Raw genomic sequence first — 24673 nt, forward strand, 5'->3', positions numbered from 1 at the left:
CGTATCCCAGACTGTGATCGTGCGGTTCCGCGGGGTCCCCGTATCCCAGACTGTGGTGGTGCGGTGCCGCGGGATCCCCGTATCCCAGACTATGATCGTGCGGTACCGCGGGATCCCCGTATCCCAGACTGTGATCGTGCGGTCCCGCGGGATCCCCGTATCCCAGACTGTGGTGGTGCGGTTCCGCGGGATCCCCGTATCCCAGACTGTGATCGTGCGGTACCGCGGGATCCCTGTATCCCAGACTGTGGTGGTGCGGTGCCGCGGGATCCCCGTATCCCAGACTGTGATCGTGCGGTCCCGCGGGATCCCCGTATCCCAGACTGTGATCGTGCGGTGCCGCGGGATCCCCGTATCCCAGACTGTGATCGTGCGGTCCCGTGGGATCCCCGTATCCCAGACTGTGGTGGTGCGGTGCCGCGGGATCCCCGTATCCCAGACTGTGATCGTGCGGTACCGCGGGATCCCCGTATCCCAGACTATGATCGTGCGGTACCGCGGGATCCCCGTATCCCAGACTGTGGTGGTGCGGTACCGCGGGGTCCCCGTATCCCAGACTGTGATCGTGCGGTGCCGCGGGATCCCCGTATCCCAGACTGTGATCGTGCGGTTCCGCGGGATCCCCGTATCCCAGACTGTGGTGGTGCGGTACCGCGGGATCCCCGTATCCCAGACTGTGGTGGTGCGGTACCGCGGGATCCCCGTATCCCAGACTGTGATCGTGCGGTACCGCGGGGTCCCCGTATCCCAGACTGTGATCGTGCGGTACCGCGGGATCCCCGTATCCCAGACTGTGATCGTGCGGTACCGCGGGATCCCCGTATCCCAGACTGTGGTGGTGCGGTACCGCGGGATCCCCGTATCCCAGACTGTGATCGTGCGGTACCGCGGGGTCCCCGTATCCCAGACTGTGGTGGTGCGGTACCGCGGGATCCCCGTATCCCAGACTGTGGTGGTGCGGTGCCGCGGGGTCCCCGTATCCCAGACTGTGGTGGTGCGGTGCCGCGTGGTCCCCGTATCCCAGACTGTGATCGTGCGGTACCGCGGGGTCCCCGTATCCCAGACTGTGGTGGTGCGGTACCGCGGGATCCCCGTATCCCAGACTGTGGTGGTGCGGTGCCGCGGGATCCCCGTATCCCAGACTGTGATCGTGCGGTCCCGCGGGATCCCCGTATCCCAGACTGTGATCGTGCGGTGCCGCGGGATCCCCGTATCCCAGACTGTGATCGTGCGGTTCCGCGGGATCCCCGTATCCCAGACTGTGGTGGTGCGGTTCCGCGGGGTCCCCGTATCCCAGACTGTGGTGGTGCGGTGCCGCGGGATCCCCGTATCCCAGACTGTGACCGTGCGGTACTGCGGGATCCCCGTATCCCAGACTGTGATCGTGCGGTGCCGCGGGATCCCCGTATCCCAGACTGTGATCGTGCGGTGTCGCGGGGTCCCCGTATCCCAGACTGTGGTGGTGCGGTGCCGCGGGATCCCCGTATCCCAGACTGTGATCGTGCGGTACCGCGGGGTCCCCGTATCCCAGACTGTGGTCGTGCGGTACCGCGGGTTCCCCGTATCCCAGACTGTGATCGTGCGGTACCGCGGGGTCCCTGTATCCCAGACTGTGGTGGTGCGGTACCGCGGGATCCCCGTATCCCAGACTGTGGTGGTGCGGTGCCGCGGGGTCCCCGTATCCCAGACTGTGATCGTGCGGTTCCGCGGGGTCCCCGTATCCCAGACTGTGATCGTGCGGTGCCGCGGGATCCCCGTATCCCAGACTGTGATCGTGCGGTACCGCGGGGTCCCCGTATCCCAGACTGTGGTGGTGCGGTACCGCGGGATCCCCGTATCCCAGACTGTGGTGGTGCGGTGCCGCGGGGTCCCCGTATCCCAGACTGTGATCGTGCGGTACCGCGGGATCCCCGTATCCCAGACTAAGATCGTGCGGTACCGCGGGATCCCCGTATCCCAGACTATGATCGTGCGGTACCGCGGGATCCCCGTATCCCAGTCTGTGGTGGTGCGGTACCGCGGGGTCCCCGTATCCCAGACTGTGATCGTGCGGTACCGCGGGGTCCCCGTATCCCAGACTGTGGTGGTGCGGTACCGCGGGATCCCCGTATCCCAGACTGTGATCGTGCGGTGCCGCGGGATCCCCGTATCCCAGACTGTGATCGTGCGGTACCGCGGGGTCCCCGTATCCCAGACTGTGATTGTGCAGTACTGCAGATGAAGGGTCTGAACCTGAAACCCCCACTGTTCATTTCCCTGAACTGAAGCCTGACATGCTGAGTTCCTCCAGCTGTTTTTTTTCCACTGGACCTGTACAGCGGTGTTTGGGCCTGGGGTAATGCCAGGGAATATCTGTCATGCATGGTACATTGGAGCGCTGTATGTAAACATCAGCTGGGTATCTGTCACCCCTTGTGCCATCTCGCAGAATAAAGGGGTGTCCATTTAGAAAGGAGATGAGGATGAATTTTGTTAGCCAGAGGGTGGTGAATCTGTGGCATCTGTCCACTCCGCTGAGGACATCTTCCGAAGGCAGCATCTATCGTTAAGGACCCTCGCCAGCCAGGGCATGGCCTCTTCTCGTCATTCTGTCGGGGAGGAGGTACAGGAGGCTGAAGACACACATTCAAGGTTTTAGGAACAGTTTTCTGCCATCAGATTTCTGAACAGTCCATGAAGACTACCTTGCCATTCTTTTCCACCATTTGTTTATTCTTTCATTGTAGCTTGTAATAATTTATTGTGCCTGCACTGTACTGCTGTCACAATGCAACAGGTGTCTCAACTCGTATCAGGGATTCGGATTCAGGGAGGCAGAGCCGGACTAACAGGCAAAACGATGGCCCTTGCTGTCCGTGAGACTGCAGCAAGAGGGGGGAGGTTCCCAGGAGGTTTTGGTGGTGCTGGTTGTTTCCTGGGGTGGTGTTCTGTGATGAAGAGCTGTGAGATTATCTAGTGTTCACAGGGGTTTCTCCCGCACAGGTTTCCTGTCATCGTCGGATACAGTGGACAACCACCACAGGAGTTTCAGAGGGATTGAAATGAACCAACTGCGGTTCACTTTCTCTGTAACTGTAAGACGATACTCTATATTCTGACATTGTGCACTACCTTGTGTATGAAGAAACACATCTGGATGGCTTGCAGACGAAGGCCTTTCACTTGGTCATGTACAAATAATAAATCAATTACCAAGTGATTCAAAGGCATCTCACCATTGTTGAATCTTGAATGAGGCTGTGGTAGATATTACCGTCAGTTGTTACGGATGGTTGCAGCTCTGCTTTAGAAGAAAAGTAATTATCTACAGGGCTGCGATTCCTGGAGAAGGAAAGGCTGTGAGTTTGGGAAGGTAGGAGACCAGACGTGGGATTTGCTGCACCTTACCGTTTGCCAAGCCACCAAAGGGTACGTGGCTCCCTCTGACTTTAGTTTCTTGTTCTTCCTTGCTGGAGCATCTTCCCATTGGCTTGTTTATTCTCTCTCCCCAGTCACTATCTGTCATATGACCCAAAGCAGCAACCATGGAAAATTCACATGGGGAGGATTACAAGATCCAGTCTTTTGATGCAGACACACAGAAGCTGCTGAAGATGGCACTGAAAGGTGAGTGGGTGGCAGGAAGTCCCACTACAACCAGGCTCTGGGCCTTTCCTCCCTCCTCGCTTCCAAAGCGGTGTGGCTCGTGCGTGTCCGTCAGTGCCAACGCTTAGTCCGTATCTGAGGGAGGATTAGTTCTGAGCAACAGAGGGAAATCAGGCAGGGAAAAGCACGATTTAAAAGCTTCTGTAACTGTTGTTTCACAGAACCGGGATTGGTCGACTTGGAGAAAGTGGCCTCGGTGATAGTCGAACAGTCCCTGAAAGACCTGGTGTTCAGCAAGGAAGCTGGCCGTATCTGCTACACCATTGTCCAGGTATGGTGCAGGGCTCCCAGCTGAGATAGGGCAAGAGTCTGGTGCAGAGAGAGGTGCTCCTCCAGGCAGTTAATCTAGTTTACATGCCTGCATAGGCTGAGTTCGCACTTGGGGTCACACAAGAAGTTGTGTTCAGAGCTCTCAGCAAGAGATCCATGGTCTCACTTGCTGGATTAAAGACCCACCTGCCACTTCACAGCTCTCACAACCACCGCTTTGAAGCAGTGCAGAGGACTTTCCTCCACCTTAGAAACGAGAGAGAATACTCAGCCGTTCAGGCAGCAGCTGCAGAGAGAAAAGCGGGGCCCCTGGTAACTGGGATCAGCCTCTGTACTTTGAGTACCAGCAGTTGTGTTCTGGCCAAGTGGAGGGTGCCTGTCGTGGGGAGGCTCAGATGTATGTTCTCCGGGTGACAGAGTTAACTCTGCTAACTCAGTAATGACGGGGCCCTACAGCCGACACTCGTAGGGAGCGGGCCCCAGCAACTGGCATTGGGGCATCAGGGGCCTTGGCTGCGCCATTCGACAGTGGGCCAAATTCCGCTTTGGGGAACTTTGGATATTCTGGGAAGGTGGTGTAAGCAAGGGTTTCTTAACCCCTTCGCTCTGGCTGTTAAAGTCTCCCAAATGTGGAATGTGATTTCAGCCACAGCCTTATAGTCATATGTTGTTGTTTTCCTGCCAGTGCCTGCCCCTGAAACTAGTGTCTCACTGAAGACAGCCAGGCTGCTGCTCCTGTTCACCCACGGCGAGGCTGCTCCATTTCAGTGTCGGGTTGCCTTTGGGGGCCTGGAAGCCTCGGGGGAGGGTGGTCCTCGGATCAAGGCTGCTTCTCTGGCTCTGAGAGCCCCAGGGGAGGGCAGCCCTGGGCTCAAGGCTCCTTCTCCAGTTCTGAGAGCTGTTCTCCTGTTTCTAGGCTGAGAGCAAGCAGAGTGGGAACAGTACCTTCCGCCGGGGCATCCTGAACCGACTGCAGCAGGAGTTCCTGGTGAAGGACCAGGTCCGGGAGGGCTCACTGAATGCCTGGATCTGCCTGGTCACCTTCATCTGCAACGTCTTTGATTACCTGAAGGTGAGCATTCCCTCATCCCCTCTCCCTCAGCTGGGAACAGGAGCTTGGAGCTGGCAACAGAGGCTCCCTCTTCAACAGTCACATTCACATCCCAAGTTACACCCCTGTTCGTTGTTCCCTCTTCAGCCGGATCCCTGGAGCCTTTCTCCTGATTCTCCTGCACTGACAGCTGTGTTCTCTGCAGTGACGTCCTGTCCGTTATTGAGTTTCTTTGTCCAATGCACCATTCCGGTGTTCAGTCTGACAGTGTCGTTCAAGCAGCAGCAGTATGTACAGTTCATCTTTCACAGCCAACCCTTCAACAAGTTCTCAGACCACGTTCAGTTTGCGTTGCCCTTGTGGGGCCATTGGATCTGCTGAAGGGATCAACCAGGATGCTCCCTACGTTAGAGGGCATGTGCAACAGGGCAAAGTTGGGCAGATTTAGGTCGTTCACTCTGGACTGATGGAGGCTGAGATCTGATAGAGATTTATAAGATTGAGAGGCCTAGATAGACAGCCTGTGCAACACCCACAAAATGCTGGAGGAACTCAGCAGGTCAGTCAGCATCTACGCCAGTCTTGACGAAGGATCTCGGCCCGAAATATCAACAGCTTATTCATTACCATAGATGCTGCCTGACCTGCTGAGTCCCTTCAGCATTTGCAGAACTCTTGTGTTTGTGATAGAGAGTCAATATCTTTTTTATTTTAATTATTTATTGAGATATGTTGCAGAATAGGCCACCTAGCAACCACCGATTTAACACTAGCCTAATGGCACAATTTATAATGACTAATTAACTATTAACCGATGTGCATTTGGCATGTGGGAAGAAACCAGAGCACCTGGAGGAAACCCAAATGGTCAATGGGAGAACTACAAACTCCTTTCAGGCAGCAGTGTGCAATGAAGCCGGGTATCTGGCCATATAAAGCGGTGTGCTGATCCCCGAGGTCATGTATATAAGGTGAGGGGGTTAAGCTGAAAGAGGTGCTTGGCAAGCTTTTTTTACACAGAGAGTGGTGGGTGTCTGGAATGTTCTGCCAGGACTGGTGAGCAAATACAATAGATCTATTCAAGAGGCTCAAAGATAGGCCTGTGACTGTGCAGAGAATGGTTTCGTTAGGCTGTTAGTTACTGGTTTAAATAGTTCTGCCCAACATTTACGGCCAAAGGGCCTGTTCCTGTGCTGTACTGTTGTGAGAAATGTCAATCCCTGTTTCCCTGTTTCGTTCCCGTGCTAGATCTGTTGGTAGTTCTCCCTTTCGTCTGTTCTGAATTTTTCCCTAAGCCTGCCTAATCCCGGCTCACAGAACAACGCAATGCAGACCTTTTCTAAAAGTTTATTAAAACTAACTAAACATCCAACTAATCCTATACAAAGCAGAATCGTAGAGCACTAATAACAAAACAATGAATTGCAAGAAATGTCCTGCACAGTCATCCCCCTTTGTGTGAATGAGACTAGAGCCAACGGGATGTTTATCCTGTCATGCCTGTGACTGGTTTTGACAGAATGTTTTAAAGCCACACTCACTGATCGCTCTCCCCTTCCTCCAGAGTTCAACTCTTCAAAGCAAGGCCGCGAGGAGTTGAGCTGAGAGATCCTTGGTGTGCTGGAATAAGTGTCATTTGAAAGTACCCTTCCACAACTGTGGCAGTGACCGAGAGTTGTTCAAGGATGCAGTAATTTCCCAGTTTGGATTTGTGAGGGGCTGTTCGCTCTCCATTGCTGGCTGTGTCGAGGCAGTGGATGGGATCCAGCTCAAACCGTGTCATCACGTGTGCAGATGAAACAACAGTGCTTGGCCTCATCAAGAACGATGACGGGAGAGAGTCTAGGCAAGAAGTGGAGCGACTGGTGGATTGGTGGGAGAAGAACAACCTACCCCTGAACATGGGGAATATCGAGGACTTCAGGAAGGTACAGACAGACTATCCCCTCTACAAATACATGGCTTCTGCATGGGGAGAGTTAGGTGCGCCAGGTTCCTGGGAGTTCACATCACAGATCCTTCAATATCACCTCCCTGAACAAGAAGGCACAGCAGCACCTCCACTTCATAAGAAGATTAAGCCAAGCAAGGGTCCCCCCACCCCCCAGCGTCTTAATTGCGTTTTACAGGAGCACCATTGAGAGCTCCCTGACAAGTTGCATCTCTATCTGGTTTGGGAGCAGTCGAGCATCAGACCAGAAGTCCCTAGAAAGGATGGTGAGGACAGTTGAGAGGACCATAGGGGTCTCCCTACCATCCTTCAGGGACATATATCAGAAGTGCTGTGTACGCAGGGACTCTAGTATTATTAATGATCCCACCCATCCATCCAGCATCCTCTTTGAGACTCTGATCATAAAAACAGGAACAGTCAGGATGGGAAACATTTTCTTCCCCAAGGCCATTAGGCTTCTGAGCTCCCTGCTGCATCATATTCCCAGTGTCGCTGGTTAATCTGTTCTGTACTTTCCAGTATTTAATATTAATGCACTTTAGTTTGTTATTTGTGCATGATTCATCTGTACATTTTATCTTTACCTTCAGAAGTTATGTGTGTTATGCATACTGCTGTGTTTGATTCGAATGAACATTGTCTTGTTTCTATGTACATTATAGGGTTATAAACGTTACCTACATGTATGTAGTTAAATGACAATAAACTTGACTTGAGTTGGACTGGACAAGAAGCTTGGGAGCAAGCCTGCCCTGGTGTGGGGCAAGTCCACTGTCAGAGCCCTCAAGTGTCAGTATCTGGTTCACTCTGCTGTCTGTTGACAGGGGCAGAGTGAATCACTGGGTCTTGTTGTGACCAGATTTTGGATCACTATTCCCAGCACCAGTCCTCACTCAGTTCTCTCCTTAACACATGTAATCTGGATTGAACTTCTGGTAATGACAGCAAATCCATTCCTTCATGTCATGAACCCTGTCCTAAGGCTTAGTACTCTGCCTAATCCTGAGTATCGCATCCCAGTCACACAAAATCACTGCAGAGTTCGTCTCGCATTATGGCCAGTGTTATCCCTCTCAGTGTCAGATGCACAGCTGTGTGCTGTGTTACCCCAAAAGATGATTATAAGAAACTCAGTTGTAATGCACCCCCATTTTTCCCTCCCCCCCTCCCCCCAACCTCTCTCCTCCTCATCCTGAGGCCCTTGGATAGGGCACTGTCTCTGTCATCCCTCTTGACTGCAGATTTCTCTCCCCTGTTATACAGGATCTAGGAGTCAGTATCCCGCTCTTTGTGACGCTGCCCCGTGCCGGCGGTAATGGTGTGCCTCTCTGCACTGCTTTGATTTAGAGAATGCAGAGTGACAGACAGAGTTATTGTGACGAGACACCCTACTTGTGTTCCAGACCCTGTGACTCGTCTGGGATGTCAGTGCAGGGCTGTGGGGTTGAATCAGCCTGCTGTTTCTCTGATCCCCGTGGTTCCACTCCTGGTGGGATTGGGATTAACGGTGAGTGGAGTCTGGAATCTGATGCTGGGGATGCTGGGGCCCTCGCTGTGTGCTGCTTGTGGCTGAGTGTGGGTCCCCGGCTCTAGCACAGCCTGTTCCAGTGTGTGGGAGGGAAGAGGACATTGCACGTTGCATCTGGAGCCCTGCTGGTGTCTGTCAACGCTGCTCAGTCACAGCCCCCCCCTCACCAGAGCGTGTTGGGAGCAGATCTGAGCAGGGGTAAGGTCTCAGCCTGCCTTCCTCTGAGGTCTCACTCCTGCTTTGTGTTTCAGGTGAATAATATGCCCATGATGGCGCTGGTTAACCCAGTGTATGACTGCCTGATGCGCCTTGCCCAGCCTGACGCTCTGCAGAATGAAGAGGAGGTGAGGAAGGGGATTGGAGTCCCCGGCCAGCTGTTGTTATCTGAGCCCATTCCCTCTTCGCTATTGCCCTCTCTCACTGTCCGCCTGTAGGCAGGTTGTCCACTGTTTCCTCTCATAGAGGGGACTGTGTCTCTACTGGCTGTCTGTGTGAGCTCTCCTCACAGCCTTGCACACTCCTGCCTTCCAGTAGCTCCCTACTGAACACTACATTGAATTTGCCTCCAGTACTCTCCCTGACGTACATTCCAGGCCCCAACTACTCACTGTGTCAATTCATTTTTGTTCTCTGCCAATCACCTTCATTTGACCAGTTCACCAATGCGAACATTTTTCTCCAACTTTACCCTCTATGACATTATGCCATAGGCACCACGGTTAGCACGAGGCTGTTACAGCTCGGAGCTTTGTAGATCAATCCCTGTGCACTCTTTAGGAGATTGTGGAATGTGTGGCTTCCCCCGGATGCTCCAGTTTGTCCCATGGTTAGGCCAGAGTTAATCGGGAGTTTCTGCGGCACAGCTCAGGGGTCTGTATCGAGCTGCATCTCCAACTCCCTCCCACACACAAGTAATCTAGTTCATAAATCCGTCACATCAGCTACTGTTCCAAGCACAGTCTCAGCAGCACGTCCAGAATCCACGTAGTGCATCGCAAAGTCACTTCTCTGCCTGCTCTAATTCCTTCACAACTTTCTCTAAGTGGACACAAAATACTCTGCAGATGCTGGGGTCAAAGCAACACTCACAACCCGCTGGAGGAGCTCAGCAGGTCAGGCAGCATCCGTGGAAAAGATCAGTCAACGTTTCGGGCCGGAACCCTTCGTCAGGACTGAACAGGGAAGAGGCAGAGGCCCTGTAAAGAAGGTGGGGGGAGGGTGCCTTTATAGGGCCTCTGCCCCTTCCCTGTTCAGTCCTGACAAAGGGTTCTGGCCCGAAACGTTGACTGATCGTTTCCACGGATGCTGCTCGACCTGCTGAGTTCCTCCAGCGTGTTGTGAGTGTTGCTTTCTCTAAGTAGAGTGATCAGAACGGGAGACGATCCTCTGACTGAACCAGGGAGTGATCAGAACGGGAGACAAACCTCTGACTGAATCCTCTCTCCTACTCTCCCTACCCATCCCTCTCCCTCCCTGTCTTTCTCTCTCCCTCATTCTGTCCTCTGCCCCCCTCTCTTCCCCCCTCCCCCATCTGTCAGACTCTCTTTCTTGATTCCTCCCTATCTCTCTCTCCTCTCCTCTCCTCTCTCTCTCTCCATCTGTCTGTCCCTGGCTCCCCCACAGCTCACGCCCCCCTCACACCCCCACCCTTCCTTTTCACCCCCCTCCCCTGCCTGTCTCGCTCCCTCAGCCCCTCGCCCCTCCCCTGCCCCTCACACCCCCCTCTCCTCTCTATCTCGCTCTTCCTTCTCTCCCCCCCCATCTTTCTGTCTCTTTCTCTCTCTCTCAACCTCCCTATCTCTCGTCTCTTTCCCTGTCTCTCACTCTCTCTGTGTGCCTGCCTCTCTCACCCTCTCCCTGTCTGTCTCTGTCTTTATCCCCACGCCCGTCTATCTGCCTCTCTCCCTCTCTCCTGCTCCCCGCCATTCTCCCGTCTCTTCACTCCTGCCCTCTATTTCTTAGCAACAGACACAAAATACTAGTGGAACTTAGCAGGTCAGGTCACTTCTATGGAGGGGAGTGTACAGCTGCTGTGTGAGGCCGAGACCCTGCATCAGGACCAGGGGACAAAGAAATGGCAGATGAACTTAACGCGTACTTTGCTTCAGTCTTTACTGTGGAAGACACTAGCTGTATGCCAGCGGTCTGTGAGTGTCAGGGAGTAGGAGCCATTGCTATTACAAAGGGAAAAAATGCTAGGCAAACTCAAAGGTTTAAGAGTGGATAAGTCACCTGAACCAGATGGACTACATCCCAGAGTCCTGAGAGAGGTTGCTGAAGAGGTAATGGATGTTTCGGTCATGATCTTTCAAGAATCTCTTGATTCTGGCATGGTCCCGGAGGACTGGAAGATTGTAAATGTCACTCTGCTCTTTAAGAAGGGAGGAAGACAAAAGAGAGGAAATTATAGGCCAGTTAGCCTAACCTCAGTGGTTGGGAAAGTGTTGGAATCCATTATTAAGGATGAGGTTTTGGGGTTCTTGGAGACTAATGATAAAATAAGTCAAAGTCAGTATGGTTTGAGTAAAGACAAACCTTGCCTGACAAATCTGTTGGCGTTCTTTGAGGAAGTAACCAGCAGGGTGGTCAAAGGAGAGTAGTAGATGTCATTTACTTGGGTTTTCAGAAGGCATTTGATAAGGTGCCACACATGAGGCTGCTTAACAAGATTAAATCCTATGGTGTTACAGGAAATATACTGACATGGATAGTGGAATGGCTGACAGGCAGGAGGCAGCAAGTGGAAATAAAAGGGGCCTTTTCTGGTTGGCTGCCAGTGACTAGTGGTGTTCCTCAGGGGTCGGTATTGGGGCCGCTACTTTTCACATTGTTTATCAATGATTTGGATAATGGAATTGATGGCTTTGTGGCAAAGTTTGCGAATGATACGAAGATAGGTGGAGGGATAGGTAGTGCTGAGGAAGCAATGCGATTGTGCAGGACTTAGAGAAATTGGAAGAATTGGCAAAAAAGTGGCAGATGGAATGCAGTGTTGGGAAATGTATGATAATGCATTTTTGTAAGAGGTACAATAGTGTAGACTATTATCTAAATGGGGAGAAAATTCAAACACCAAAGGTGCAAAGGGACTTGTGCAAGACTCTCAGAAGGTTAATTCACAGGTTGTGTCTGGTAAGGAAGGCAAATACAATGTTGGCATTTATTTCAAGGGGAATAGAATATAGAAGCAAGGAGATAATACTGAAGCTGCTTTATAAGATACTACTCAGGCCACACTTGGAGTACTGTCAACAGTTTTGGGCCCCTTATCCCAGAAAGAATGTATTATCATTGGAGAGGGTCCAGAGGAGGTTCACGAGGAAGATTCCAGGAATGAAGGGGTTAACATATGAGGAGTGCTTAGAAGCTTTGGGCCTGTACTCACTGGAATTTAGAAAAATGTGGGGGGATCTCATTGAAAGGACTAGATAGGGTGGATGTGGAGAGGATATTTCCTCTAGTGGGAATATCCAAAACTAGAGGGCCCAGCCTCAAAACCTTTTAGAACACAGGCAAGGAAGAATATTTTTAGCCAAAGAGTGGTGCATGGAATGCTGTGCCACGGGCTGCGGTGCAAGGCAAACCTGTGGGTATACTCAAAGCGGAAGCTGATAGATTCCTGATGGGTCGGGGATCAAGGGATATGGTGAGAGGGCAGATGTATGTTGAGTGTGATCTGGGATCAGCCATGATGAAGTGACAGAGTAGAGTCAATGGGCTGAATGGCCTTATTCTTATGGTCTTATGGATGACAAAGGAAAGGGCGGAAGCCAGAATAATAAGTTGGAGATTCTAACCCTTTCCTTGCCAGTCTTGCTGATGGGTCTTGGCCTGAAATGTCAACAGTTTTGTTTTATGCCTGACTTGACGTGTTCCTCCAGCTCTGTGTGCATGTTCAGCATCTGCAGAATGTCTTGTGTTTCTGCCCTCTATCGGGAATTGTGTGGTGTGGCTGTTCTTGTTCACGCTGTCTCCCTTGTTTCTCTCTGCACCTCGCTCTCCAGGTAGACTGTCTGGTACAGCAGTTGCATCGCATAGGGGAGCAGTTACAAAGGACCTGCACCCAGCGGATGGATGACCTCTTCTGCCTGCTGCGAGATGGCTTCCTGCTGCAGGACCGACCCTCCCCACTGTCCCGACTCCTGCTGTTGGAGATCATTGAGTTCCGGGCGGGAGGGTGGAAGATGTCCGACAGCACCCAGAGATACTACTACAGTGAGGTGGTTGATTGACAGGCGACTGACTTTAGCTTCAGCATGAGGCAGTACTTCAAATTCCAAGGTTGAACATGCTTTGGAGATTCACCAGCTGAGGGAGCTATTAGTTCAAGTTCCCATGCTTGACGATTTAACTTTTTTGATAACACTTTATTTTTAAATAACAATGAACTGACCTCTGGGCGGTTCTGCTGCTTGTAGATGAGGCTCGTGTTGGGTACACTGCTGCATTTGTTGCGGGCCAACGTGCTGGGTGAGTGTGTGTGCGGTCCCAGTAGCCGCGTGCAGACAGGGTGAACCTTTACCCAGTCACTACACTGCTGCCCCTGTCCCAGTGGCGATTGTGCTGTGAACAAGCCAGCCACAGACCAGACCACTGGACCACAGTCTATGTAAGTTTTACTTTTTCAAAATCGGAGGACAGCAATTATTATCCATCACTTATTCCCCATAGGCTAAGCAGTTTGCTAGGGCATTTACCACTTTGGGTTTGGAGTTTCTTATGAGCAAGATTGGATTATGGAAACACGAGGAATTCTGCAGATGCTGGAAATTCAAGCCACGCACATCGATGTTGCTGGTGAACACAGCAGGCCAGGCAGCATCTATAGGAAGAGGTACAGTCAACGTTTCGGGCCGAGACCCTTCGTGACGGCCCGAAACGTTGACTGTACCTCTTCCTATAGATGCTGCCTGGCCTGCTGTGTTCACCAGCAACTTCGATGTGTGTGGCTTGGATTATGGAGCCAGACTGCTCTTATGTGATGGACATCAGTCACAAGGGAGACATTACATATGAGCAGAGTAACATGTGCCTTGTTCTCTCCTGTCAAAGATCCGTTCCTGCTAGATGGTCTTCATTGCCCCTGTACCCCAACACCCACAACCCGCACCTGCCCTCTGCTGCTGTAGCCTCATCTGCACATGGTCTAATTCCAAAGAGGTTGAAGCCCAGAAACTACATTCTGACCAGGACCCTGTTGCCCTTGAACGCCAGTGACTGCGTGGTAGTCTGAGCAGGAGCCCACTCTGTCAGTCAGAATGTTTGACGGTGATAGATGGTGTGACTCCTCCCCAGTCCCTTTCTGCACTTGCTTTGCATTAGTTACACCTGATCAGTTTTCAGAAGCTTTGCTTAAATAAAGAAGCTGGTTTCACTTCATGCAAATTTTCACACCTTTTTACCCTTCATTAAGTCATCAACAGGTTGAAGGCCAATCTGAGCGACATCATGCTGGCAGAAACCCAATGGACCTTGTCTATTGTCTACCCATTGGATCAGGGCTGACCTGTCCTTCATTCATTTACCTGCTGCGTCATGTTCTGTGATGTTGTTAACAAATTAATCTGCTAAATTTGACTTTGGAAGCTCTTGATATCCACAGTCTTTTTGGGGAGAGCTCCATTGCCTGTCCATGTGATTAAGTTCTCAACATCAGCTCCCAGGTCTGAGGCCTGGCTTGAGTTTAAAGTTCTGACTTCTCAGAACTGACCACTCAAGCAAAGTAATTTTACTCTCAGATCCTGTCCAATTCTTTGGTCACTTAAATCAGCCTGGTCTGATGGATGAAGTAGACACAGGCACACTCACTTCCTTGGCCTTGGACAAGTTAATTGTTCAGCAGCAGAGCAGTAAGTGTCCACTAACTCTCAGAGAACTTGGAGAACTCAGCAGGTCAAGCAGCACCTCTCGGGGGGGTGGGGGTGGGAATTGACAAAGCTTGGGTTCGAAACCCTGCACCAGGACTCGAGTGGAGAGAGAGGAGATAGCTGATGTGGTAAGACAGAGGACTGGGGTGACTGGGGGGGGGGGGGGTTGTTTAAAAGATGACGGGCAGATTGAGGCAGATGGGAGAAGGTTGGAGATGTGAAGAGCAAATGGAAACAACTGGATGTGGGAGAGGCTTTCCATCTCTCCCCTACCTGGTTCAATCTGCCTGTCATTCCCTTACCTCTCAGCCCTATTCCACCATACACCCTCTTATTCTGACCATCTCCTCCAATACAGGGTTTTAAAAAAGGTTCAACAACTCCTTTCCCCTTCCCACAGATGTTGCCTGACATTCTGAGTTCTTTCAGTAGATTTTTTTAACTTCAGATTCCAGCATCTGCAGTCGCCGGTTCTGTGACCCGGCGGACTGGGTGGTCTGATCGGGACCACAGGTGTGGCTGGTACACACCCCTCCCACAGCCCGAATGCCTCGTCACTGCACCACCACTGTGGTTGTCCCCTCTAAATGCAGAGGCGGAGGGTGGCAGGCCATTGAGGAGGTCATCCCCAGTTGCTCTTCTATTTGAGTGAGGGGGGCTATCGCGTCCCCGGGCCCCTGGCGTTTCAGATACTATCCAAGAGGCCGGGCCAAACACAAGTGAGCAGCAGAGGAACAGAGAGTCACGCGTGGCAAACAAGGTACTTTATTCATTCAACGTCAGCACAATACAGCGGAGCGAGTGGGGTGAGGGAAGTGGAGGTGCCCTGGTTGTGGAGGAGGAGCTTGGCTCGGAGGGAGGTGCCTCACTTTTCCTCTGGGCCCTGACTGGTATAGTGTGTGGGGTGGGGGTGTGTCTTGCATTGGCACAGATGAACTGGCCTCCGTGTGTAAATTCGTGAATGACACCACCTCCCTAATGTCTGCCGCACGACCATCCGGCCAAGTGTTGGACCGTGGGGAGGACTCGGCAAAAACCAGGCTGCTTATGGAGCCTTATTGTCCAGAGGAGGGTTGATCAAGAGAGATTCCTCTTCCGTTAAAGAGTTTTCCATATACTTTGAAACAACGGGCAGAATCGCCATTTGATGTAACAAAGCGCTCAAAAACTACTGAATGACAAAATCTACTCAGATAAATGAAACAAGTCACAGGGATAATTTGTTCAGTGATGCCACTGGGTGAACTCATCTTTATCGTTGCATCTTCTACATCCACCTGAGAGAGCAATTGACAGGGCCGTGCTCCCTCGCTACTGCGCTGGAGGGAGTCAACTCCACAGCTGCTAACGGCTGTGAATATGTGGTACAGCTCACCACTGACAATTCACTAAACCCTTAAATAATGATTAGCATGTAAGGAACTATTTCCCAAAGACAAACCCCTTCGTAGGTCTGATTCCCACACAGAGCAAACACAGAGATTTCTTTCGCAATTCCCACAACCTCCTACCGCAACAGCCCTGCCCCTGGAGTTAACCAGTGTGATGAGGTTGGTGCTTGAGGGAGGATTGGCTAGACGACATTTTAAGGAACGAGGAGGGCCGGGAACCAGAGGGACAATCCTGCACTACTGTTCCTGAGAATGAGGTTTCCACAATCGCCAGCGTTTGTGATGAGCGGAGAGGGAGTGGGGGAACACTTCCACGGGTTATTCTCTTTACTCCCTCAGCACTTCTTGGAAAGCAGCTGCATTTTGCGCCTGGATGGTAAACTAAGTTAGGTTCATCATGCAAGGCAACCAGAAATGTTCCTGGAATTCTGCAGCGTAACTCCCTCATCGAGCTGCACCCTGGGAAAATGGCCACTTCTGCTCCACCATCTACCCATTTCCAACAAGCCCGCCCTGATCTCATTTTCAATTCTTCCTGCAGATTGCACCACTGCTCACTGGGGGCAATTAACTGACCATTCTGCTCACATTAGGTACAGGAGAGGTGGTGGGGAAGGAAGGGTGCAAGGTCGGGTTGGATAGAGGAATGGGACGGGGTAGGCCATCTCACACCCAGATCGATGGGAACTGTTCTCCTTTCGGCCCTCCAGTGTGGCCAGAATGAAAAGCATGCCCATGATTGGCTGCTTGCCTTCATTCATCCGTCCACGGGACTGTGAGGAATAACCCATGCATAGACAATGCCCCAGTAACAGAAGAGCTCAGGCATGGAACTCCCTATCTTCTCCAAACCTTTCTTTCCAGCATTTGCTTTTCTGAAACCCAAGCATGCTACTTACTAACTGAGACTGACTAGGAACCCACCTCCACCCCCTGGGCTGGTGCTGATCATTTGAATCGGTGCAGTCTCATTACGTACACTATTCTATGGAGAGTCAGGTTATGCAGGGTTGTGATAAGATCCAGCACCATCTTCTCAAATCCATGTGAGCCCAAGTCTCCAACTGTGACGCTGTCCGGAAAAAGGGGGCATGAAGCGAGTCTAATACAATAGACCAAACAACAGGAGGATTAAAGGCGGGGTGCAAGGCATCTGGGGCACTCTAGTAAGAGATGCCAGGATTGCTTTAGCAGTTTATATCGAAAGGCACCTCCACTGTCAGCAAGAAGTCAAAGGTCACTTTCCAGGAAATACTGTTATTTCACTTCCTGTTGTAGGCACCATTGTTCCAAAAACTACACGACTGAAGAAACTTACTTGTAAAACAAATGCATTCCAGTTAAACATCAGAACAGTGATCTCATTAGCCAGTACAAAGCAAAGAGCATTTTATGTACAATTATTTCATCTTATGGTTAAAAAGGCATTTTTATAAATATCTGTAGATGTTTACAGCCGAACGGAGCAACTGGTGACCAAGGGGATGGGGGTGGGATGGGGGTAATATTTATTTAAAAGCAGAAATACACATTGCAGCATGAAGGAGAGATTGGAGCAAGGTAGTGTTTGGAGAATTTGTCCCTGGGAAGCTGGGTGTTGAATGCTGTGCAGAGATAATAAACAGTGTTGCTGAAGGAACAGAGGTGGGTTTTGTAATTGGGGAGGGTAAACATGGTGAACAACAGCATTGGGCTCATAGCCGACACTGGTCTATTTGTGAGGTGGAGGGAGAGGCAAGGGCAGCTTAGCTTTGAATCGCCAGCTGACTGCATCAGCTTGGGTGTATTGAGGGGATTGTCTCAGGTTATGTGCATACCTGAAACAGACCACAGAGAAGATTGGACCTGTACTGACTGGTTAGATAGGGCCGAGGCCATTCAGCCCTTCAAGTCTGTTCCACCTTTCAATTAGACATGCACTTTATATCTGTCAAACCCATTCTGTTTCCATAACTCTCAATGTAATGTACCAAGAGAAAAAATAAATTTTAGTTTTGAAATTTTCAACACATTCCCATCTTTGTGAGAGAGTGTTCTGGAATTCTGTTTCCCTTTCGGTGATGAAGTAGTTGCTTAGCTACCCTGACTCAAATCTACCCTTTAGTGATCTTGCCTGTCAGGTAGTTTCCAGTGTTTTGTACTCAGCAGAATGTTTGATGCATTCTGGCTTGATAATTAACCTTTTGTCTTACTCTGGTGAGCTGGACCAGTCTGTCCTGGACCAATCTATCCTACCTGTCTACCATTTTAATGGTAAATCCTCCAACCCAGATCAGGGGAGAGGAGTTGCTGCTGACAACAGGCTGAAGGATCCTGTGGTTTCAGTAACTTTGATGGGAATTCATTAACTGAATCCATCAAAAGGCTGGGGTTTTTGGGGTGTGAGTGAGAATGTGGCCACAACAGGAGAATGTGGAGTGGTTGGTTGTTTCAGGCCTGAAAATTCCCAGCCTTTCTCCGATTCCCATTGGCTCCCTGGGCAGATGTGCTTTGTCATTGAGAGGATTCCAGAGTTCAGGGTAAAAGGGTAATACATTGGGAAGATAAAGGGGTTAGAATTTAAGGGATGTGTCTTTGTTGTTCTAGCTGAAGGAGTTTTAGAGGTGGACATGGACTGGATGGGTAAGGGTTGAGATAGGTATGAAAGGAATACAAAATGTGTACGGATATGAGAATGACATTGAGTGAATATGGAGGTAATATTGAATGTTTGAGGGTATTTAAGCTCAACACCAAGCTGAGAGTGAATGTAGGTATACAATTGGTGCATGCTTCACAGCCAATCAGTGAAGCCGGTTACTGTGCCACACCCTGAGTCCTCCAATGAGATCAGCCGCTTATTCAAACCCACAACATCTGGACCTTTCCTTTTGAGATTCAATGTACTCGTGGATGTGGAATTTGGGTTCATTGGGTTGATTGGCAGATCTGTGTTTCAGTTCCCTGGAAGGAAACAGCAAGACCGTTACTTCACATCTGACTGGGTTCAGTTTACTACCAACCCCTTGATCGGTTTCTAGCAAAGGCTCTTCCCGAGACCATCGTCTGTCAGTGCAGACAGTGGGGAGTTGAGGCATTTGTCAAAATCAGCTGGGCAACAGAAGTGCCAGGTGGAACTGGATGGAGAGATATCAGGGGAAGTTTAATACTGGGAAATGTGAATGTTGGTCAGAGTGAGAAGGGACAATATAAACTAGAGGTCATAACTCTAAACAGACTGCTGGGCCAGAGGGAAGTGGAGCTGAATATGCAGTTTGTTATCATTGTTAGGGCAGTTGAGAAAGTTGTTCAGAAAGTGCACATAGTAGTGGGCTTTATTAATACAGGCATAGAGTGTAAGAGCAAGGAGGACAGTATTAAATACTGGTTCATCCACAACTGGAGTATCGTAACACATTAAACACCAGAGGGACTCAGAAGGTCAGGCAGCTTCTTTGGAGGGAAATAGGCAAGAGACCCTTCATCAAAGTTAACACCAGTGTTCCTCCAGCATTTTGTGTGTGTTGCTCAAGATTTCCAGCATCTGCAGAATCATTTGTCTCTCCATTGGAGTATGGTGTTTAGTTCTCTGTGTTACACATAAACGAGGCGAGGCTTTCAGAGAGGGCACAGGGAATATTAACTAATATTTCCAGGGATGAGAGGAAATTTATTGGGATGGATTGGAGAAATTGTGATTGGTCTCCTTGGAACAGAAGAAGTAGGGAGATTTGGTACTTGTATTTAAAATTGTGATTGTTACAAAAAAAGTCAAAGTTGTTGCATTGGTGGGGCGTTCAAATGAAAGTGATTGGCCAAAGATTGAAAAATAATACAATTCTTAGGAGAACCACTGGTCTGGAATGCATTGCTATGGATTCTGGAGGCAGGTTCACCCGCGGTATTCAAAATGTTACTGAATAAATATCAGAATTGAAAGAACTTTCGAGGCTGAGAGGAAGGGGAGTGGGATTGGCAGGAATGTTCTCACATGGAAGTTGTATGGTCTCCTCCCCAGTTCCAAACATTCTCTGAACCCATCCATGCCCTTAGATGTCCCCAGAGCAACTAGGGTTCATCAGGAAAAACTACAACACTGCCCCTATCACAAACATAATCCATATAAAAACTTACTTTGCTACAGCAAGGAATGCTAGTTCAACATTGATGCCCGTTTTGGCACTGGTCTCTATGAAAGGAACACCATACTCCTGCAGGTCAGAAACAAGGAACTCATTATTTTGCAATCAGTATTACCAACTGTATACCACACCCTAATGAAGATATCACCGTATGTATCTCACATTAGTGTGGATATCACTACATATCGCATCAGTGTAGATATCATAGTGTATTTCACTCTGATATATTTGTTGATGAGAGGACAACATCAGTGGTAAGAATTGGACCTTCTCCAGAGAAATTAGCCAATGTGTAAGCTCCTATTGCGGGGTTCACTGTTGGGCTATAAATACTTCTCATGACCAAATAGACGGAGGAAGTACTTGCAAGAGCGGTTAATACTGTAAGTAGCATAACAGTCAATCCCAGACAGTGAGATCCCAAAAACAGAAAATATGCAATGTATTGATCCTGGTTGAAGAGGAAGTAATACAGAGACGTACTATAAAAATCCTCTACTTCAAAAGATGCAGTGACAGCTTGTCAGCCCTCAGAGTGATCGCCACTTTGTGTGGACTAGGTTAAGGCTGGGGCACTGTGCATTAAACTAAACATTGAAAATGATAGGGAAACACCAGACAGGGTTGTGTGAGGAATGTCAGGAAGAGGAGTCAGTAGAACATGTAGTTTTGTGTTGCAGGAAGTATGGGATACAGAGAGAGATGATGAGAAATAAATTAAGGGAGTTGGGGATGCAGGAATTCACATTAAAAGGGTTGCTGGGCATGGGTGAGAGAGCACAAGTCCGGGTATTTTTAGCGTTTTTAAGGGGTACAGGGTTTTTTTTATAGAATATGATGAATAAACAGGAATAGGATACTAGGATGGTCAAAGATGGGAGGGTGAAGTGTAGGTTTGTATATATATATATATATATATATATATATATGTGTGTGTGTGTCTGTGTGATTGGGTGAAGGGATTTAGAATGTATGTCTAGTGCACATTCTGGAGCAGAGGGTGGTGGTAATGCACCATTAAGCTGGATGCCAACCGCCGTAAAACAAGATACAGACAGACAGTATCTGACCTGACCGACAATGTGGGGCACAGAAGAAGGCTGTTGAGCCCATTTCATCCATGATGCCCTTCTAAGCTGATCCCATTTGCCCACATCCTCGTACCTTTCCCATCCTCGTACCTGCCTAAGTGCCTCAACCACTTCCTTTGGCAGCTTATTCCAGGTACTGACTATTCCCCAGGTGAAAAAGCTGCCCCTCAGGTTCCTATTAAAACTCTCCCCTTGCACCTTAAATCTAGGCCCTTAGTTCTCAACTCCCCAGTCCTGGGGAAAAGACTGCACAAAGTTCAAAGTAAATTTATTATGAAAGTACGTTTATGTCACCATATACAACCCCAGAGATTTATTTTCTTTCGGGCAAACACTGTAAGTACAAGAAACACAATAGAATCAGTGAAAGACTGCATCCAACAGGACAGACAAACAACTAATGTGCAAAAGACGACAAACTCTGCAAATATGAAAGAAAGAAAAATAAGCAAAAAATATTGAGAACATGAGATGAAGAGTCCTTGAAAATGAGACCAAATGTTGGGCCAAGTGAAGTTATCCCCTCTCGTTCAAGAGCCTGATGGTTGAGGGGTAATAACTAATTCCTGAACCTGATGGTGTGGTCCTGAGGCTCCTGTACCTTCTTCCTGATGGCAGCTGTGAGAAGGGAGCATAGCCTGGATAATGGGGTGCTTGATAATGGACGCTGCTTTCCTGTGACAGCACTCTCTGTAAATGTGCTCAGCGGTGGCCAGGGCTTTACACATGATGGACTGGGCCATTTCCACTACTTTTTGCAGGCTTTTCTGTTCAAGGTCATTACTGTTTCCATATCAGAACATGATGTAACCAGCCAATATACTCTCTGCCTCACATCTATAGAAGTTTTTCAAAGTTTTAGATGGCATGCTGAATCTTTGCAAACTTCTAAGCAAGTAGAGGTGCTGCTCTGCTTTCTTCATAATGGCACTTAAGTGCTGCAGCCAAGGAATTTGTAGTTGCTGACATTCTCCACTTCTAATTCTCTGATGAGGACTGGTTCGTAGACCTCTGGTTTTCTCCCCCTGAAGTCAATAATCAGCTCCTATGTCTTGCTAACATTGGGTTGTTGTGGCACCACTCATCTCCCTCCTATATGCTGATCATCACCACCTTTAAATAGGCCTATTTAATAGGCCTATTCAGCAAACATATATAGAATTAGAGTTGTGCTTAGCCTCACAATTATAAGTATCAGGTAAGTAGAGAGGGGCTATGCACACACCCTTGTGGGGCACCTATGCTGATGGAAATTGTAGAGGAGATGTCGTTGCCAATCCAAACTTACTAGGATCTTCAAGTGAGGAAATCAAGGATGCGGTTGCCCAAAGAGAAATTGAGATCCAGGTTTTGAAGCTTATTAATTTTGAGGAGATGATGATATTGAATGCTGAGCTGTAGTTAATGAAGAGCATCCTGATCTCTAATGAAGAGCATCTTCAATGTCTAAATGTTCCAGGGATGAGTGAAAAGCCAATCAAATGGCATCCACTATTGACTTGCTGTGCAGGTAGACAAATTGGAGCAGATTCAAGACACTTCTCAGGCAGGAGTTGATATGTTTCACCATCAACCTCTCAAAACACTTAATCACGGTTAATGTAAGTGCTACCGGATGATAATCATTGAGGGAGGTTACCACATTCTGCTTAGGCACCAGTATAATTGAAGCCTGCTTGAAGCAGGTGGGTAGCTGAGATTTCCAAAGCAAGAGTTTAAAGATATTGGTGAACACTCCATCCAGTTGATCAGACGGTCTTTAGTACTGTGGACACCAATGTCATTTGGTTTCACTTTGTAGGAGGTGATAGCATTCAAGTCCAGTCACAGCTGTTGATCGCCCTGCAGTGATTCAAGTTTGGTCTGGAATTGCCACCTTGCATGTGAGATGGCTTTCCAGAGATTGTACCTGGACCTCTTGTAACTTTGTTGGTCGCCAGACCTGAATGCCAGTGAGCTGGCCCTCAGTGGATTGCAGATCTCATAGTTCATCCAGGGCTTCTGGTTAGGGAAGATTCTGAATGATTTTGTAGGGATGCACTTGGCTATGACTGTATTTATAAAGTCTGTGACAACCGTGGTGTATTTGTTCAGATCCTCTGATGATTGCTTGAACACGGCCCAGTCCACTCGAAGCAATCTAGCCACTCCTCTGCCTCCCATGACTGGCTCTTTGTTGTTCTAGTCTCTGGAGCCTTGTGTTTACCTTTCCGTGCTCCTTATGAATTTATACACTACTATAAGATTACCCCTCATTCTCCTACGGTCCAATTAAACAAAGTCCTAGCCTGATTACCCTATCTCTGTAATTCAGCCCATATAGTCCAGCACCATCTTCATAAATCTTTCCTATAGCAGAATGACTAAAATTGAATACAATATTCCAAACGTGGCTTCATCAACTTCTTGCAGACAACATCCCAACTTCTCTACTCAGTGCCCCGATTGATGTGGGCCAGCATGCTAAAAATCTTCTTCACCACCCTGTCTACCAGCAACACCTCTTTCAGGGAACCCTGTACTTGTTTTACCAAGTTTTGCATTCTACAGCATTCTCTAAAGGGCTACCATTCAATGTGAATGTCCTATCCTCATTTGCCTTAGTCATAGTCATTGAGTACTACTGTACAGAAACAGGTCCTCTGGCCCATCTAGTCTGTGCTGACCTGGTCTTCTGCCTTGTCCTATCTACCTGCACTTGGACCACAGTCTGACATACCTCTCTCATCTATGTTCCTATCCAGATTTCTCTTAAATGTTATAATTGAATGCACATCTGACACTTCTGTTGATAGCTTGTTTCTCACTCGCACCACCTTCTGAGCGAAGAAGTTCCCCCTCAGATTCTAGTCTCACCTAGCCTCAGAGGAAAAAGCCTGCATGCATTCACCCTTATACTCTTTAATCTTGAATGCCTCTGTAAGATCTCCCCTCATTCTCCTGCACTGCAGTGAATAAAGTCCTAACCTTCTCAACCTCCCCCCATAACTCAGATCCTTAATTCCTGGCAACAACACAAAATGCATCACCTTGCACTTACCTGAATTAAACTCCGATTGCCATTCCTCAGTCCACTTACCCAGGTGATGAAGATCCCTCATTAAATCCTGATAACTATCTTCAACGTCTCTGACACCAAACGACACCTATGAACTTATTAACCTCCCACATTCAGGTTTGTCAGTCTGCGGTTTCTGCTCAAGAATCTGCATCTTTTGACTTGGAGGTGAAAGTTGAACCCAGTATCCCTCTCTCTTTGTTCACCTTTCCCATCTCATCCACTCCCTCTTCCTGTTACCTAGATCCATCCTCCACCACGACCTGGTAGCACCCATCCACCTATCCACCTGAGTTCCTATCTCTTGGCCTAACTTTCCTCTCCCTTCCACCATCTGGTTCCATCTGCCACCTCTCCTGGTTCCACCTATCATCTACCAGTCCTGTCTCATCTGTCCTTCTCACCTCTACACCCTCAGCCGTGATGCAGGGCCTCCATCTGAAACATTAATGCCTTTGAACGGAAAAGCCTACAAGAGGTAGTGGATTCAGCTCAGTACATTACGGGTACAGCCCACCCCCAAGCATCGAGCACATCTACATGAAATGCTGTCATAGGAAAGCAGCACCCTCCACCCAGGCCATGCTCTCTTTCTCACTGCTGCCATCAGGTAAATGGTACAGGAGCCTCAGGACTCGCACCACCAGGTTCAAGAACAATTCCTACCCCTCAACTATCAGGCTTTTGAACAAAAGGG

The 24673-nt window shown here is 49.2% G+C and overlaps 2 protein-coding genes across 5 annotated transcripts in view; one reads left to right on the forward strand and one right to left on the reverse strand.

Annotated features, from left to right (window-relative positions):
• The first annotated feature begins 3245 nt into the window (after positions 1-3245).
• Positions 3246-13266, forward strand: mif4gdb (MIF4G domain containing b). 2 transcript variants are annotated; one of them, XM_063030733.1, is made up of 6 exons: positions 3246-3408; positions 3492-3606; positions 3807-3916; positions 4832-4987; positions 8700-8792; positions 12453-13266. In XM_063030733.1, the coding sequence occupies exons 2-6, from the start codon at positions 3525-3527 to the stop codon at positions 12678-12680; spliced, it is 669 nt and encodes a 222-aa protein (XP_062886803.1). In that variant the 5' UTR covers positions 3246-3408; positions 3492-3524; the 3' UTR covers positions 12681-13266. The 2 variants fall into 2 exon arrangements, with proteins under 2 accessions (XP_062886803.1, XP_062886802.1); XM_063030732.1 differs by lacking the exon at positions 3246-3408 and having other exon boundaries at positions 3466-3606.
• A 1238-nt stretch (positions 13267-14504) lies between these two features.
• The window catches only part of LOC134336598 (ras-related protein Rab-37-like), a 306886-nt gene continuing 296717 nt past the window's right edge, over positions 14505-24673 (reverse strand). For all 3 annotated transcript variants that reach the window (XM_063030920.1, XM_063030922.1, XM_063030921.1), the window contains 2 exons: positions 19820-19896; positions 14505-18649 (listed from right to left, as the gene is read on the reverse strand). In XM_063030920.1, coding sequence (XP_062886990.1) covers positions 18544-18649; positions 19820-19896 — 183 coding nt within the window. In that variant the 3' untranslated portion in view covers positions 14505-18543. The remainder of the gene's footprint in view (positions 18650-19819; positions 19897-24673) is intronic.

Source organism: Mobula hypostoma, chromosome 22 (genome assembly GCF_963921235.1).
Source record: "Mobula hypostoma chromosome 22, sMobHyp1.1, whole genome shotgun sequence".
Classification (NCBI taxonomy): Eukaryota; Metazoa; Chordata; class Chondrichthyes; order Myliobatiformes; family Myliobatidae; genus Mobula; species Mobula hypostoma.